Source organism: Mobula birostris, chromosome 10 (assembly GCF_030028105.1).
Source record: "Mobula birostris isolate sMobBir1 chromosome 10, sMobBir1.hap1, whole genome shotgun sequence".
Classification (NCBI taxonomy): domain Eukaryota; kingdom Metazoa; phylum Chordata; class Chondrichthyes; order Myliobatiformes; family Myliobatidae; genus Mobula; species Mobula birostris.
Window position 1 is genome coordinate 55,796,673 of NC_092379.1, and position 16,096 is coordinate 55,812,768.

The following is a 16,096-nucleotide window of genomic DNA, read 5'->3' on the forward strand; positions in this document are numbered from 1 at the left end:
GATGGACGGACAACATTAAAGAATGGACAGGGAAAACACTTGCGGTAACCCAGGCTCTGGCACACAACCGTGACAGATGGAACAGACTGGTGCAAAGCTTGTCATGACAGCGCCCCAACGACTCCACCAGGAGTTAAGGGCACAAGGCAAGACAACTGAACTTTCAGTGGGAGAACATATAAGAAACAGTGATCACAACTTCTTAAATTTTAAAGTGTGCAATGAATTGGGATGTGTATGGACCTTGTGAGATAATAGTCTGCAGTATTGTTCCTTTTACCAAAACACATTTCCCAACACTGTATTTCATCTGCCACATTTTTACCCATTCCTCCAATTTGTCCAAGTCCTGCTGCAATCATATTGTTTCCTTAGCACTACCTACCCCTCCACGTATCTTCGTATCATCCCGAAACTTTGCCAGAAAGCCACCAATTCGACTATCTGAATCACTGACAAACAACGTGAAAAGTAGCAAACTTAATAATGACCCTTAATGACTAGTCATCGGCAACCAGCCAGAAAAGGCACCCTGTCAGCCTTCCTCAATCCATGCCAGTATCTTTCCTGTAATGCCATGAACGTTTACCTTAAGCAGCCTCATGTGTGGCACTTTATCAAATGCCTTCTGAAAATCCAAGTAAACGACATCCACTGTCTCTTCTTTGTCCACCCTGCATCCTTAATAATGGACTCCAACACTTTCTCAACCACTGAGGTGAGATTAACTGGCCTATAATTTCCTTCCATTTGCCTTCCTGTCAGCCATGGTTGCCTACCCCTGCCATTTGAGTATTACTACTTCTGTGGGGCATACCTATCCCATGCTTTGTGAACTATCCCAGAAACTTCAACCAGCTCTACTCTGCCGTCATCTCCAGCAGTATCCTCCTCCAATCCACCTGGGCAAGCTCCCCTCTCATGCCTCTAATTCCCTTTGCTTCATTGCAATGATACATGTGATATGCTTTTCCTTCTCAAACTACAGTATGAATTTAATCATATTGTGATCACTGTCTCCTAAGGGTTCCTTTATGTTAAGCTCCCTAATAAGATCTGGGATATAACACAACACCCAATCTAAGATAGCCTTTCCTCTAGTAGGCTCGAGCACAAGCTGCTCTAAAAAGCCATCTCTTAGGCATCCAACAAATTCCCTCCCTTGCGATCCGACAACAACCTGATTTTCCCAATCCTCTTGCATCATGAAGTCCCCCATTACAATTGTGACATTACCTTTATTTGAATACCTTTTCAGCTCTCTTTGCAATCTCAACCCCAGATCTTGGCTACTATTTGGAGCCCTACATGATTCTCATAATGGCTTTTTAACCCTTGTAGTTTCTTAACACCATCCACATTCAACATTCTCTGACCCTATGTCAGCTCTTTCTAAAGATGTAATTCTATCTCTTACTAACAAAGCCACACCGCCACACATGCCTTCCTGCTTGTCCTTTCAATACAAAATTTATCCTTTGATGTTAAGCTCACAAATATGGCCTTCTTTCAGCCACAAGTCAGTGATGCCCACAACATCACAGCCACCAATCTCTAATTGCGCCACACGTTCATCCACTTTATTCTGAATGCTTCACGTATTTAAATACAGCACCTTCAGTTTGCATTCCTTGCCCTTTTGAATTTTGCCTCTGTGGTACAATTTAACTCAATTTGTACCCAATCATTGGCTGTCATTCCTTACATTCATTTTACACCCATCAGCTTCTTGCAAACCTGCTAGCTCAGCCTCAGCTCTATCATCTGGAGGACTGAAATATCACAAATGTCACTTCACTTTTTAAGAAGGAAGGAGGCAAGAGACAAGAAATTATAGACCAGTTAGCCTGATTCCAGTGGCTGGGAAGATACTGGAGTCAATTGTTAAAGATGTGGTTTTGGACTACTCGGAGGCAGAAGATGAAATAGGCCAAAGTTGGCATGGTTTCCCTTAAGGGAACGTCTTGCCTGACAAATCTGACGGAATTCTTTGAGAAAATAGCAATCTGGTGATTCTTGAAAGGTCACTTCTAACGTCTCCAGTCACTGCAGCTACCTCTTTCAGAAACCTAGGGTATTATCCATCTGGTCCAGGTGATTAATCTATCTTCAGACTTTTCAGCTTCCCAAGCACTTTTTCTTTAATAATACGGACTACACTCACTTCTGCCCACTGATACTCTTGAATTTCTTGCATGGTGTCTTCCACAGTGAAACCTGACGCAAAATACTTATTCAGCTTGTACCCCCATCTCTTTGTTCCCCATTGCTACCTTTCCAGCATCACTTTCCAGCAGTCCAATATCCACTTTTGCCTCATTAATTCTTTATACAGCTTTCCGCCGCCATCCGAAGGTAGAGCGTTCCTATGAAATGGTTCGTAAGCCGAAATGTCGTGAAGCGAAGAAGCAATTACCATTTATATGGGAAAATTATGTGAGCGTTCGCAGACCCAAAAATAACCTACCAAATCATGCCAAATAACACATAAAACCTAGAATAACAGTAACATATAGTAAAAGCAGGAATGATATGATAAATACACAGCCTATATAAAGTAGAAATACTTCTCTACAGCAATTGCCTGCACAGATCTCCGTAGTGAAAATCTCACGCAAGCTCTGTTGGCATAAACGCACTCTCCAGTAACCTTTAAACTATGAAGCTGCCAAATCTACCAAATAACATGTAAAAATACACAGCCTATATAAAGCAGAAATAGTGTAGTATCACTTACCGGAATTGGGAAGACATCGAGCACACTGATGATGGTGTGTTAGACTGAGTCGTCGCAAGCTGGGTGGTGCAGCGGCCCTCACCCTCCGGGCCACCGACCCGATACATTGCCGCTAAGCACGCAGGGGTAGCCGGGAGGCACACAGAACATCTTTAAGAGAAAAGCTGAAATAAACATGCTAATTAATTAGGTGCTGCCCGGCACGTAAATGTCGGTGCTGATCAGAGGTGATTGCCGATTGCATCTGTACTGATCTGGGCCGACAATTACGTGCTAGGCGGCACCTAATTAATGAGCATGTTTATTTCAGCTTTTTCTTAAAGATGTGCTGTGCGTGTCCCGGCTACCGGTGCATTTTCCACGAATCGGTATCTGTCCGTGGCCTGGGGGTTGGGGTGGTGAGACACTGAGGTGTCATCTCATCGTCGATCAGGGCAGGCAGCTCATCTTCTCCTATGACTGCCCACCTCAATGTCGAAGGTCGAGGTTCGTCGTCTGCTGAGCCTCGCGCATTTTTCTATCACACGGTTCTTTAATAAGGACTCAAACCATCCTGCAAATATCTCCTAAACCAACGTACCCTTTCAAAATTAAAGTCGTACTTTGTCATTACTCATTCAGTTTCGATTGTTATCCTTTTTTCTCCCAATTGCATCAGCTCTTCATCTGTCAGTTCTTGGTGATGGGATGCCAAAACCTCTTTAACATCATGTTCGTCAGCTTCCACAAGCCAAACTCACCTTGTCCTTACTTTGTTCACCACGATCAAAATGCTTAATTATGTCTAGTTTTACCATAAGTGTAACACCCTTATGAGCTCTTTCAGGCTTTTCCGATACCATAGAACTCATCTTGCAAACGGCTGCTCACAGGCACGTGTTAAAGCAAAGCAGCTCCCAATCCGGGGGAGAGCGGCTGCTCGGGGCGCGCTCTGCCTTTTATCGCGCGCTGATTTTTTCGAGCGCTGAATTTTTTTCGTAACAGTGAAAACACCTTCTGAAAGCGAAAACTTTCTGAAAGCGCTTTACGAAACCTCACTGTTACGAAAGACCTACACTAGTTCCCTGTTTTCACTTTCAGGTGGCTTCACTGTTACGAAAAAAAGCAGTGCGCGCCCCGAGCAGCCTCTCTCTCCCGGATTTGGAACGGCATTGCTTAAACACGTGCCTGTAAGCAGCTGTTTGCAAGATGAGTTCTATGGTATCGGAAAAGCCTAAAAGGGTGTTACGCTTAACGTAAAACTAGACATAATTAAGCGTTTGTAACGTGGTGAACAAAGCAAGGACAAAGTGAGTTTGGCTTGTGGAAGCTGACGAAGATGATGTTGAAGAGGTTTTGGCATCCCATGACCAAGATCTGATTGATGAAGAGCTGTTGCAATTGTAAGAAAAAAGGATAACAATCGAAACCGAATGCAGTAGCGAACTGAACATGAAGCAACTGCGTGAGATTTTCGCTGCAATGATAAAGTACGACTTTAATTTTGAAAGGGTACGTAGGTTTAGGGGATATTTGCGAGATGGTTTGAATCCTTACGAAGAACTGTATTGTAGAAAAATGCGCGAGGCTCAGCAGTCAAGCAACCCTTCCACATCAGCCACAGCAGACGACGAACCTCAATCTTTGATATCGAGGCAGGCAGTCATAGAATATGAGCTGCCTGCTCTAATGGAAACAGACGATGACGAGATGACACCCCAGTGTCCCACCACCCCAACTCCCAGGCCCCAGACAAGATACCGATTCACAAAGAATGCAGTGGTAGCCAGGAGGCACATAGCACATCTTTAAGAAAAAAGCCGAAATAAATATGCTAATTAATTAGATGCCGCTCGACACGTAATTGTCGGCCCAGATCAGAGACGACGCAATCGGAAATTGGCACCGATCTGGGCTGACAATTACGTGCCGGGCGGCACCTAATTAATTAGCATGTTTGTTTCGGCTTTTTTCTTAAAGATGTGCTGTGTGCCTCCCGGCTACCGCTGCACACCTGCATGCTTCGCGGATCGGTATCGTTTGGTAGCCTGGAGGGTGGGGACCACTGCACCACCCCAATCTGCGATGACTGAGCCTAACACACCATCATCAGTGTGCTCAGCACTGTCCCAATTCCGGTAAGTGATACTACACTGTACATACATTATTTCTACTTTATATCGGCTGTGTATTTTTATGTGTTATTTGGTATGATTTGGCAGCTTCATAGCTTAAAGGTTACTGGAGAGAACTTCCGTCGTGTTTTTGCCATCAGAGCTTGCAAGAGATTTTCTGCCGACAGCACTTGTGTGAGATTTTCGCTACGGAGAACAGTGCAGTAATGATTGTGGAAAAGTATTTCTACTTTATATAGGCTGTGTATTTATCATATCATTCCTGCTTTTACTATATGCTACTGTTATTTTAGGTTTTATGTGTTATTTGGCATGATTTGGTAGGTTGTTTTTGGGTCTGCGAACATTCACAAAATTTTCCCATATAAATAAATGGTAATTGCTTCTTCGCTTTACGACATTTCCACTTACGAACCGTTTCATAGGAATGCTCTACCTTCGGATGGCAGGGGAAACCTGTACACCCAAATTTAGCTTCTCCCTCTCAAACTGCAGGGTGAATAAAAATGATTACTGCTTCCTGAGGGTTCCATTATCTCCTTTGCATAAAAATTTGATTTGTTATTTTCTTGAGATGACAAAGGTGATCCATGAAGATTAAGATGTAGTTGACACCTACATGGATTTAAGTAAGACGCTTGACAAGACTCCTTATGGCAGACTCATCCAAAAGATTAGGATGTATGCGATCCAGAAGGACTTGGTTATTTGAAATCAGAATTCACTTTCTGATAGATAATAAAAGGTTGCAGACGATAAGATTCATTCCAGATGCAGGTCTGTGTCCAGTTGTTCCGCTGGGATCTGCACTGGAACTAGAATATGACTTTGACATAAGCAAGGATGAATGAGTTAGTAAGTCCACAGGTGGTACAAAGTTTGGTGATGTTCTGCATAGTGCAGAAGATTGACAAAAGATTCAGCAGGATATATATCATTTGAGAAGAGAAGAGAAATGACAGATAGAGGTTAATCCATGCAAGTGTGAGGTGTTGCACTTTGGGGGATCAAATGTAAAGAGAAAGAACAGGTGTTAATGACAGGACCCGAACAGCATTGCCATCCAGAGGGATCTTGGGTTCCAAGTCCATCAGTTGAAAGTGGCTGCATGAATTGATAGAGTAATTAAAGTGGCATATGGCAACGCTTGCCTTTATTAGTTGAAGCATGGAGTTCGAGTCATGGCATTATACTACAGCTGTATAATCTCATCTGGAGTGCTGCGTTCAATTCTGGTCGCCCCACTACAGGAAGAATGTGGAGGCTTGTGAACTCCAAACCTGATGTAACAGCTATATGAAGCAATACCAGCTTGCTCCTCTATCAAAATAACTCAGATTCAAATGTTTGTCCAAATAAGCTACAATAATGACATGCTGGAATGTGCTTTCAAAGGTAGTGCTTTTGTCAATTAGAATCTCATTTAAAGAATCCCTTCAATAGATTTTCTAAAGCTAAAATACATTTCCAATCTGTCTTTTGAATATTTATATTAAATAACCAAATCAATTAAAAGCACAAGTCTATAACTATAACACCAATAACACTGTCAAAATAATACTTAAATATAATGCATCATCCATTTTTATTTACCTTTTATAGTCCGCAACAATGACTGCCGCCCAACTCCGAGCAAGGTTTTCACTCCAGGAACACTGGGTGGGATTTCCTTATCCAAAAGGGGGCCAATTCTTTGACAAATTTGCAACAAGTGATCTGAAGACACATGTTTGTTGGCTGAAACCTAAAATCAAGATACAAACATAAATTGTTTCTAATAGTTGCACAGTTGCATTATTCATGAACACAAGACATTCTGCGGATACTGAAAATCTTGAACAGTCCTGATGAGGGGTCTCAGCCTGAAATATTGACTCTTTATTCCCCTCCCAGATGTTGTCTCATCTGCTGAGTTCCTCCAGAATTTTGTTTGAACATTGTTCATGAAGTGCTATTCTATAAGTAAACATGTCAACCTATAATTACACATAAATTTCAGTAAAAATTTAAATGCATGCTAACTGCAAACAAAAATAATTAGCAGCTTTCCTGCTACACAATACAGGTGCCCACCGCTTTTCGAACATTCGCTTTAAGAAACCTCACTGTTACAAAAGACCTACATTAGTTCCCTGTTTTTGCTTTCAAGTGTTTTCACTGTTATGAAAAAAAAGCAGCGCGCAATAAAAGGCAGTGCACGCCCCGAGCAGCCGCTCTCCCCCGGATCCAGAACTGCATTCTCGCCGGCATTGCTTAAACACGTGTCTGTGAGCAGCCGTTTGCAAGGTGAGTTCTAAGGTATCGGAAAAGCCTAAAAGAGCTGGTAAGGGTGTTACACTTAGCATAAAACTAGGCATAATTAAGTGTTTCCATCGTGGTGAACGAAGCAAGGACGAAGTGAGTTTGACTTGTGGAAGCTGACGAGCATGATGTTGAAGAGGTTTTGGCATCCCATGACCAAGATCTGATAGAGAAAGAGCTGATGTAATTGGAAGATAACAATCGAAACCGAATGCAGTAGCGAACTGAACGTGAAGCAACTGCGTGAGATTTTCGCTGCAATGATAAAGTACGACTTTAATTTTGATAGGGTACGTAGGTTTAGGGGATATATGCAAGATGATTTGAGTCCTTACGAACTGTATGATAGAACAATGCGCAAGGCTCAGCAGTCAAGCAAGCCTTCCACATCAGCCACAGCAGACGACGAACCTCGACCTTCAACATCGAGGCAGGCAGTCATAGGAGAAGATGAGCTGCCTGCCCTAACGGAAACAGACGACGAGATGACACCCCAGGGTCCTACCACCCCAACACCCAGGCCGCGGACAGATACTGTACCGATTCACAGAGAATGCAGCAGTAGCCGGGAGGCACACAGCACATCTTTAAGAAAAAAGCCGAAATAAACATGCTGATTAATTAGGTGCCGCCCAACACGTAATTGTCGGCCCAGATCAGGGACGACGCAATCAGAAATCGGCACTGATCTGGGCCGACAATTACGTGCCAGGCGGCACCTAATTAATCAGCATGTTTATTTTGGCTTTTTTCTTAAAGATGTGCTGTGTGCCTCCCGGCTACTGCTGGACACCTGCATGCTTCGCGGCAATGTATTGGTCGGCGGCCTGGAGGGGGGGGGCCACTGCACCACCCCAACCTGCGACGACACAGCCTAACACACCATCATCAGTGTGCTCGATGTCTTTCTGATTCCCGTAAGTGATACCACACTGTACATACATTATTTCTACTTTATATCGGCTGTGTATTTTTACGTGTTATTTGGTATGATTTGGCAGCTTCATAGCTTAAAGGTTACTAGAGAGCGCTTGCGCCGTGTTTTTGCCAACAGCGCTTGCGTGAGATTTTCTGCCGACGGCGCTTGCCTGAGATTTTCGCTATGGAGAACAGTGCAGTAATGATTGTAGAAAAGTATTTCTACTTTATTTAGGCTGTGTATTTATCATATCATTCCTGCTTTTATTATATGTTACTATTATTTTAGGTTTTATGTTATTTGGCATGATTTGGTAGGTTATTTTTGGGTCTGCGAACGCTCACAAAATTTCCCCATATAAATAAATGGTAATCGCTTCTTCACTTGACGACATTTTGGCTTACGAACCATTTCATAGGAACGCGCTACCTTCGGATGGCAGGGGAAACCTGTACTTATGAAATTAATTCACAATGTTTTTGCCCATTTTTATTGTTTTCCTTAAATACAATTTGACATGAGCTTGTAAGGAAGGTTTAGCTATATTAGGGAAGGATATTTAATTCCCAATTCACTATGAAAGTCCAATAGCTTGCATAATAATAGTCAGCTGGCATCCTCCCATCTGTAGGTGATAGATATACAGCTGTCAAGCTTTGATGAAGCCTTATCAGAGGTTAAGAAGGTGTACTGGCCTTCATCAATCGTGGAATTGATTTTAGGAGCCGAGAGGTAATGTTGGAGCTATATAGGACCCTGGTCAGACCACAGTTGGAGTACTGTGCTCAGTTCTGGTTGCCTCACTACAGGAAGGATGTGGAAGCCATAGAAAGGGTGCAGAGGAGATTTACAAGGAAGTGGCCTGGATTGGGGAGCATGCTTTCTGAGAATAGGTTGATTGAACTCGGCCTTTTCTTTTTGGAGCGACAGAGAATGAGAGGTGACCTGATAGAGGTGTATAAAATGATGAGAGGCATTAATCATGTGGATAGTCAGAGGCTTTTTCCCCAGGGCTGAAATGGTTGCCACAAGAGGACACACAGGTTTAAGGGGCTGGGGAGTAGGTACAGAGGAGATGTCGGGGGTAAGTTTTTTTTTTAAACTCAGAGAATGGTGAACGCTGCCGGCAATAGCGGTGGAGGCAGATACGATAGGGTCTCTTAAGAGACTTTGAGACGGGAACATGGAGTTTAGTAAAATAGAGGGCTATAGGTAAGCCTAATTTCTAAGGTAGGGACATGTTCGGCACAACTCTGTGGGCCGAAGGTCCTGTACAATATTGTGCTGTAGGTTTTCTATGTCTATGTTTCTATGTTCTCTTCACATGAGGAAGTAGTTCAGGAGCCTGAAGACCCACATTCAATGTTTCAAGAACTGCTTCTTTCCCTCCACCATCAGATTTCTGAACAGTCCAAGAACACTACTTTGTTACTTACCTTTTACACTATTTTTTTTGTAGTTTATAGTACATTTTACATATCGCACTGTACTACTGCCACAAAACAAATTTCACCACATACAGTGGGCACTTCGGGCACCCTTGGTAAAAATTTCTGTTACTGTGAATAGCTAAGTTCTATTTTAACTTCATCAGTCCATGGACTTGTTTCCAAAGTGCATCAGGCTTGTTTAGATGTTCCTTTGAACCTTTTGAATATAATTTTTTGGCCGCAATGAGCAAAGGTATGTTTGGAGAGGAAAAAAAAGGGTGCAGAATTTCATGAAAAGAACCCCTCTGCAACTGTTAAGCACGGGGGGTGGACCAATCATGCTTTGGGCTTGTGTCACAGCCAGTGGCACCGGGAACATTTACTGGTAAAGGGAAGAATGAATTCTATTAAATACCAGCAAATTCTGGAAGCAAACATCACAGCGTCTGTAAAAAAGCTGAAGGTGAAAAGAGGATAGCTTCTACAACAGGATAATGAACCTAAACACACCTCAAAATCCACAATGGACTACCTCAAAAGGTGCACGCTGAAGGTTTTGCCATGGCCCTCAGAGTCCCCCAACATCATCGAGAATCTGTGGATAGACCTCAAAAGAGCAGTGCATGCAAGACGGCCCAAGAATCTCACAGAATTAGAAGCCTTTTGTCAGGAAGAATGGGCAAAAATCCCCCAAACAAGAATTGAAAGACTCTTAGCTGGCTACGAAAAGCATTTGTAAGATGTGATACTTGCCAAAGGGGGTGTTACTAAGTACTGACCATGCAAGGCGCCCAAACTTTTGCTTTGGACCCTTGTCCTTTTTTGTTATTTTGAAACTGTAAAAGATGGAAATAAAAAAGTTTTCTTGTTTAAAATATTAAAGAAATGTGTCACCTTTAACTTTATGCCTTTTGGAAATCAGTTCATCTTTTACTCACAGTATTCTATTCACAGTAACAGAAATTTTGACCAAGGGTGCCCAAACCTTTGCATGCCACTGTACTGTCAGTGATGATCAACCTGATTCTGATTCTTTAAAATAGAGCTTGGCATATTACTTCAGTAATCTTTTGACATGTATCACTGCACTATGTGTTATGTACTTGAGTGCGCAGATACCTCTCATCCTGTATATATCTCTTGCTTGATGAATACTGTCTTGTTTGGCTGAATTTGGTGGCATTCAGGCATGTCTGAATGACATTTTAACTTGAACTTGAATGTTGGGATGTGTGGCAACTTTGCTTCTGATAAAACTATGTTGAAAACCTATCTTCATCCAATGAAATGCCAAAAATACACTGCTGACATCAAAACTCTGATGTCTTCTTTCCTGACAGCTATACATAGTCCATATTTCACTATCATACAGCAATATGCTCAGAATGCAGATCTTACAAATCAGCATCTCAGTCTTGCAAGTTAGGCAATTTTGTTAATCGTACAAACCAGTTTGGCCAATTCAGCCAGGGACTGCCTTTCCGTTTTACAGTATCTATTAGGTCTTCAGAGGGAGACATTTTCAATGGACCCAAAGAAATTCCTTGACCATTTTGAGTGAAGGATTGCAGGGCCTGACTGCCTAACCTATAACTATAGTTTTCTGACACTGGTACTAAATGAGAACGTAGTGCCCACATGGGGAAAAAAAATCATAAAAATTGAGTAAATTGGCCTTCTGTCCAAGGAACGAATATAGCATATTAGCATAGGAGGTCTCTGATCAGATGTTGCTGCAATTTCAACCTACAGAAACTGAAAGGCTTTCCACCTGACTTGAGTATCAAGATATGTTTTCCCTGGAGGGATGCATGAACATCTGGTCAGGAGTGCCAAAAGATGGCCAGAAATTAAAATAATATAATTCTATTCAATTTTTCATCTCAAAACTTTCAGAAGCCACCAAACTGTATGTGCACTATGAAAGGTACAAATGAAAACCTCTGGAGGAATAACCTTTATCGGGTAAAGTGCATACTACTCACAGATGCAATCACTCTGGTTAAATCTACTAAAGCAGCAAATGCTACTTTTCTTTACTTACTGCAAAGCTAATAGCTATTTATCTTTGATTGATTTCCATAACTGTAGTTGAGACAAGTCATGAAATTAACTAAGAATCCAATGCACTGTCTACTACATTAAATTTTAAAAATAAATCACTGGTAGCCTACAATTTATCTTAAACATTACACCAATTATAGCCCAAAAACTGCATAATAACAACTTTACCAAGTTTTAAATTGCCAGAAGTAGACTTCAGAATTAAAGAGCTTATACTACTCAACTACTTTGCAACATGATTAAATCAATTCCTCCAAGTCACATGACAACCACTAAACAAGCTTTAAGTTTTAAAGCCAACTCCATGACAGCACATCAAGGACACACTCTGTCTGTGGCGTGTGTTATGACTCAATAAAAGTCCATTTCTCTCTCAGATCTATAAATCCAAATTCAGGAAAAGCTACTTAAATCAATAACAGACTGGGAAAGAGAGAATAGTTTCAAGCACTACATGTAGTAAGTTCAAAGGTGATGCAAGGCCAGCCACTAAAATGTTCAAAGTAAATTTACTATCAAAGTACATGGCACCGTATACAACCCTGAAATTCATTTCTTGCAGCCATTCACAGTAAATATAAGAAATACAACAGAATCAATGAAAGACTGCACCCAACAAGACTGACAAACAACCAATACGCAAAAGACAACAGCAAGAAAAAAAAATTTAAAAATAATTAAACAATAAATATCAAGAATATACGATAAAGCATCCCTGGGAGTGAGTCCACAGGCTGTGGGAACAGTTCTGTAATGGGACAAACGAAGTTTTCTCTGGTTCAAGAGCCTGATGGTTGAAGGGTAATAACTGATGCTGAACCTGGTGGCATGGGTCCTGAGCCTTCCGTATCTTCTTCCTGATGGCAGCAACAAGAAGAGAGAATGGCCTGGATGGTGGGGGTCCTTGATGATGGATGTTACTTTCCTGCGACAGGGCTCCATGTAGATGCGCTCAGTGGTGGGGAGGGCTTTATCCATGATGGACTGGGATGTATCCACTACTTTATGTAGGCTTTTCCGTTCAAGGGCACGACGCAACCAGTCAATATACCATCCACCATACATCAATAAAAGTTTGTCAAAGTTGTGGATGACATGCCAAATCTTCGTAAACTTCTGAGAAAATACAGGCACTGACGTGCTATCTTCATAACAGCACTTGCATGCTAAAACCAAAACAGATCCTCCAACATGATAAATTTGTTGACTCTCCAACTCTGATCCCACCCCCACTAACCCCCGCCCCCACCCCGCGATTGGGACTGGCTCATGGACCTCCAGTTTCCTCCTTCCTAAAGTCAATAACCTTGTTCTTGCTGACATTGGGTGAGAGGTTGTTGTCGCACCACACAGCCAGATTTTCTATCTCCTTCTCTTATATTGATTCTTCACCTATGCTGTGGTATTAAAAATGAAGTAAATGACCAATACACCGCATAATTGGAACTTCCTTAGAATCTTCGGTAGGGGCTCATTCCTGGTCCATAATATAGTAAAATAAAAAGCTTTCACCTATGTCTGGATAGTTTTATTAATAAATATAAGTTAGTGGTATGTTAATGAAAATTCAACAATAGCAATTAAGAGTTTATTCTTCAACATTTCTAGTTTGACAAAATAGAAAAAAATCTCACTTTTAAACACCTTAAAATTCTGTATGAAAACATTAAATTGATTTTAAGAATTAATCTAGAATACAATATTTCTTGAAATGCAGGTAAGTAAAAATCCATTTACTAGAGTATGGATAAAATTCATTTTAATTCAATGAATGCGAATACAAAGCAAGAATAAGAAACATTGATTTATTTACTAAAAGGAAGTGTATACCACTCCCATGTTAGAAATAAATAGGGCAGACCCAAATAGAAATAATCACTTTCATTCCCAAGCAGCTCTACATTCTTATTTGCACTAATTCTAAGCAATTCTTTATTCTTTTGATTATTAATGAAATAATGAGGGGTGGGCTCATAGGTACCATTAACTATGTTTCATTAGAGATTTAGAGCATCTTTTAAATGACTCAAACAATTCCAAAGCTAACCTACAGGGAAAAACGATGGCAAACAATGTCAGTCAGTGTTCTGAGATATTCCAGCTGTCTTATATGCAGTCAGTATAAGGCGATGCTAATGAAGTGGCAGACGAGATCGACATCAGTTTCCTGTAACAGAGCCAGTCTGCCAAGCAACCAATGGAAGGAGACGTCCCATTTCAGTCAATAACCAGCGCACATTGGACGAAATCGGAGTATCCCTACGTAACCTCATATCTTACCACAATATTGCCCACAATTTTTCAACTAAAATCACTTCCTTTCATTTCATCTTACCCCATGTTTCATGTCATTTTTGTGCATCTGCAACAGTCTGAACGGAGTAAATAGCAATTTTAATAGCATGACTTATGTTTTTTAAAAGTTGTTATACATGTAACAACTTTTTGCGGGAGATTCAACTACCAAAATTTTTAAAAACATGTTTCGGTTTTATTTTACACCGAGTAGTTTGTAAACTCTCACCAGATTGTCGAAGCTCCTGCGATGTTCCTTCCCTTCCCAGTCTAGACGCCAGGGGATCAACTGAGGAAGGAAACAAGGGAAACGATGAAAGCAGTGAGACCGGGGAGCAAAAAGAAAATGCTAGCGAGTACGTAGGGGGTTAGCTTCCGCCCTTACCTGGTGCTCCTCGAGCTCCTGGATCAGGACCTGCGCGGAACGAGGCAGAGTGAGTCAGGGCTTTCAAATACAGGAGCAAAAAAAAGAGGCCGCGGCTCGCTCGGTTGTACTTACCCGTGCTGACTTCTGACACGGCCCAGACATGAGGAAACGGGCGATCAGGTAGTAGAGTTCTGCCGGATGAGGGGAGGGGGAAAGAAGAAAGAAATGAGCAAGTCAACAGGGCGCCGACTCTAACCGAAAAAAGTGATCCTGTATCTCGCCGCTACCCTCCCATCTCTAATATCAACCGACCCCAGACACCCACCGCACTCCAGTTGCGACACCCGGCTGCAATCGGGATGCTTGTCAGACATATTGAGGCCGGGCTGGGACTAACTCGCTGCCCTGCCTGCGTGTGTACGCCGCACGCCATCCAGGGCACGGCCGCCTCACCGTCCACTGCGTTATCCTCCGCCGTACACATCTAATCCCCACTCTCTCCTTCTCCCTCCCCCTCATCCTTCCTCAACCAATGTGCAAGACGGCTCAGTAACCACGGCGCGACAATGTTTATAATAACGGGGGTTTTATGCCTGACGTTACTTTAAGAAAAAGAAGGGAAACCCGCAGGCGGAGGGATACATTCTTTTTATATTACTCGTTCAGTTACGGCAAATGAACGTGATGGAGGAAGCAGCTGATTGACTGACATTGGAACCAACCAATAGCGAGCGCCGCAGCTGTTTTTTCAACCGTTTTAAAGAGCTGGTCTGGGGGCGGGAGAACTTTGGAGGCGTTCTGCTCGCCCTAAACTTGGTGATTAGTTATTTACAGCTGAATGAAAGCCAGTCCCGTTATCAAGAAACAAGTTTGTATTGGATGTGAGGTATTATCAGCCGGATAAGTGAGCCATGTTACAGTGTGGACGTGGGCTGTGACCTATCTGGTGCAGCGTTTACCGGACTGCATTGATGAGGTCTCCAGGGCTGCCAATTCCCTTACATTTTGGGATCCACTTCACTAGGCTGGAAGTCGAATATCGCTGAGAGATCCTCAGTGGACTAAGCTCGGTCAGTCGGCTCAATGAAACATCTACCGGGCTTTCTCTTTTTACGTAAGCCTGTTTATGAATGGTTTCTTGAAATGAAACAATAAGGACACATCTAGCTTAATTATGTTCTTTAATGTCTACTACTTTAAATCTGAAAATTTGGTTGTATCATTGAACCACGTGTAAAGTGATCATTTTGCTAAGGCATAAAAAAGCGTGTTAACATGCTTTCGTAAAACAAGTATTTGTTCAACTCATCTTTAACACCTATACAGTAGTTGGATTTTATTAAATCTCACTTCAGGCAACACATTCCAAATTACTGCAACAAGCAATTTAAAAAAAAAACTTCAACTGGATTTTTCCGGGTCAGCCTGTGTTTGACACGGCTGGTAGCATAGTGGCATCAGTGCCGGACTTCAGGATGGAAGGTCCCAAGTTTGAATCCAGCTGGCTCCCCTGCACACTTTCCATCCATGCTGGGTTACGAGCTGGTGATCTCTTTGGAAACTCACTCGGCAGAAGGCCATGGCAAACCACTGCTGTAACTTGTCTCTTACGTGGTTCCCCACTACGTCCGTGCAGGCGTGGAGGGAAATCGTCTGCTAATCGGAGAAACTCCGGATGCGACGTTAAAAAAAACCTTGTGTTTATTGATCCTTCTGATGAAAACGTTTATCTACTGCTTTGAATGCAAAGTAAATATATAATCTAAGTGTATATATGTCACCATATGCAACTCTTTGAGGTTCATTTTCTTGCGGGCATATTCCATAAATCCATGATAAAAAATGGAACACTGCTCTAACTTGCATCCA

The 16,096-nt window shown here is 42.1% G+C and overlaps 1 protein-coding gene across 20 annotated transcripts in view; it reads right to left on the reverse strand.

Annotated features, from left to right (window-relative positions):
- The window catches only part of brwd3 (bromodomain and WD repeat domain containing 3), a 302,860-nt gene extending 288,153 nt beyond the window's left edge, over positions 1–14,707 (reverse strand). For 10 of the 20 annotated variants that reach the window (XR_011887509.1, XR_011887508.1, XM_072270315.1 and 7 more), the window contains exons 1-5: positions 14,553–14,705; positions 14,360–14,418; positions 14,246–14,275; positions 14,090–14,149; positions 6,445–6,595 (exon numbers count right to left, since the gene is read on the reverse strand). Coding sequence is in view for 18 of the 20 variants with exons in the window: in XM_072270315.1 (XP_072126416.1) it covers positions 6,445–6,595; positions 14,090–14,149; positions 14,246–14,275; positions 14,360–14,418; positions 14,553–14,601 (349 nt within the window). In the remaining 2 variants the exon portion in view is untranslated. Of the gene's footprint in view, positions 1–6,444; positions 6,596–14,089; positions 14,150–14,245; positions 14,276–14,359; positions 14,419–14,552 lie in introns of all 20 variants that reach the window. The other 10 variants (XM_072270319.1, XM_072270323.1, XM_072270326.1 and 7 more) reach the window with 4 other exon arrangements.
- Positions 14,708–16,096: the final 1,389 nt, after the last annotated feature.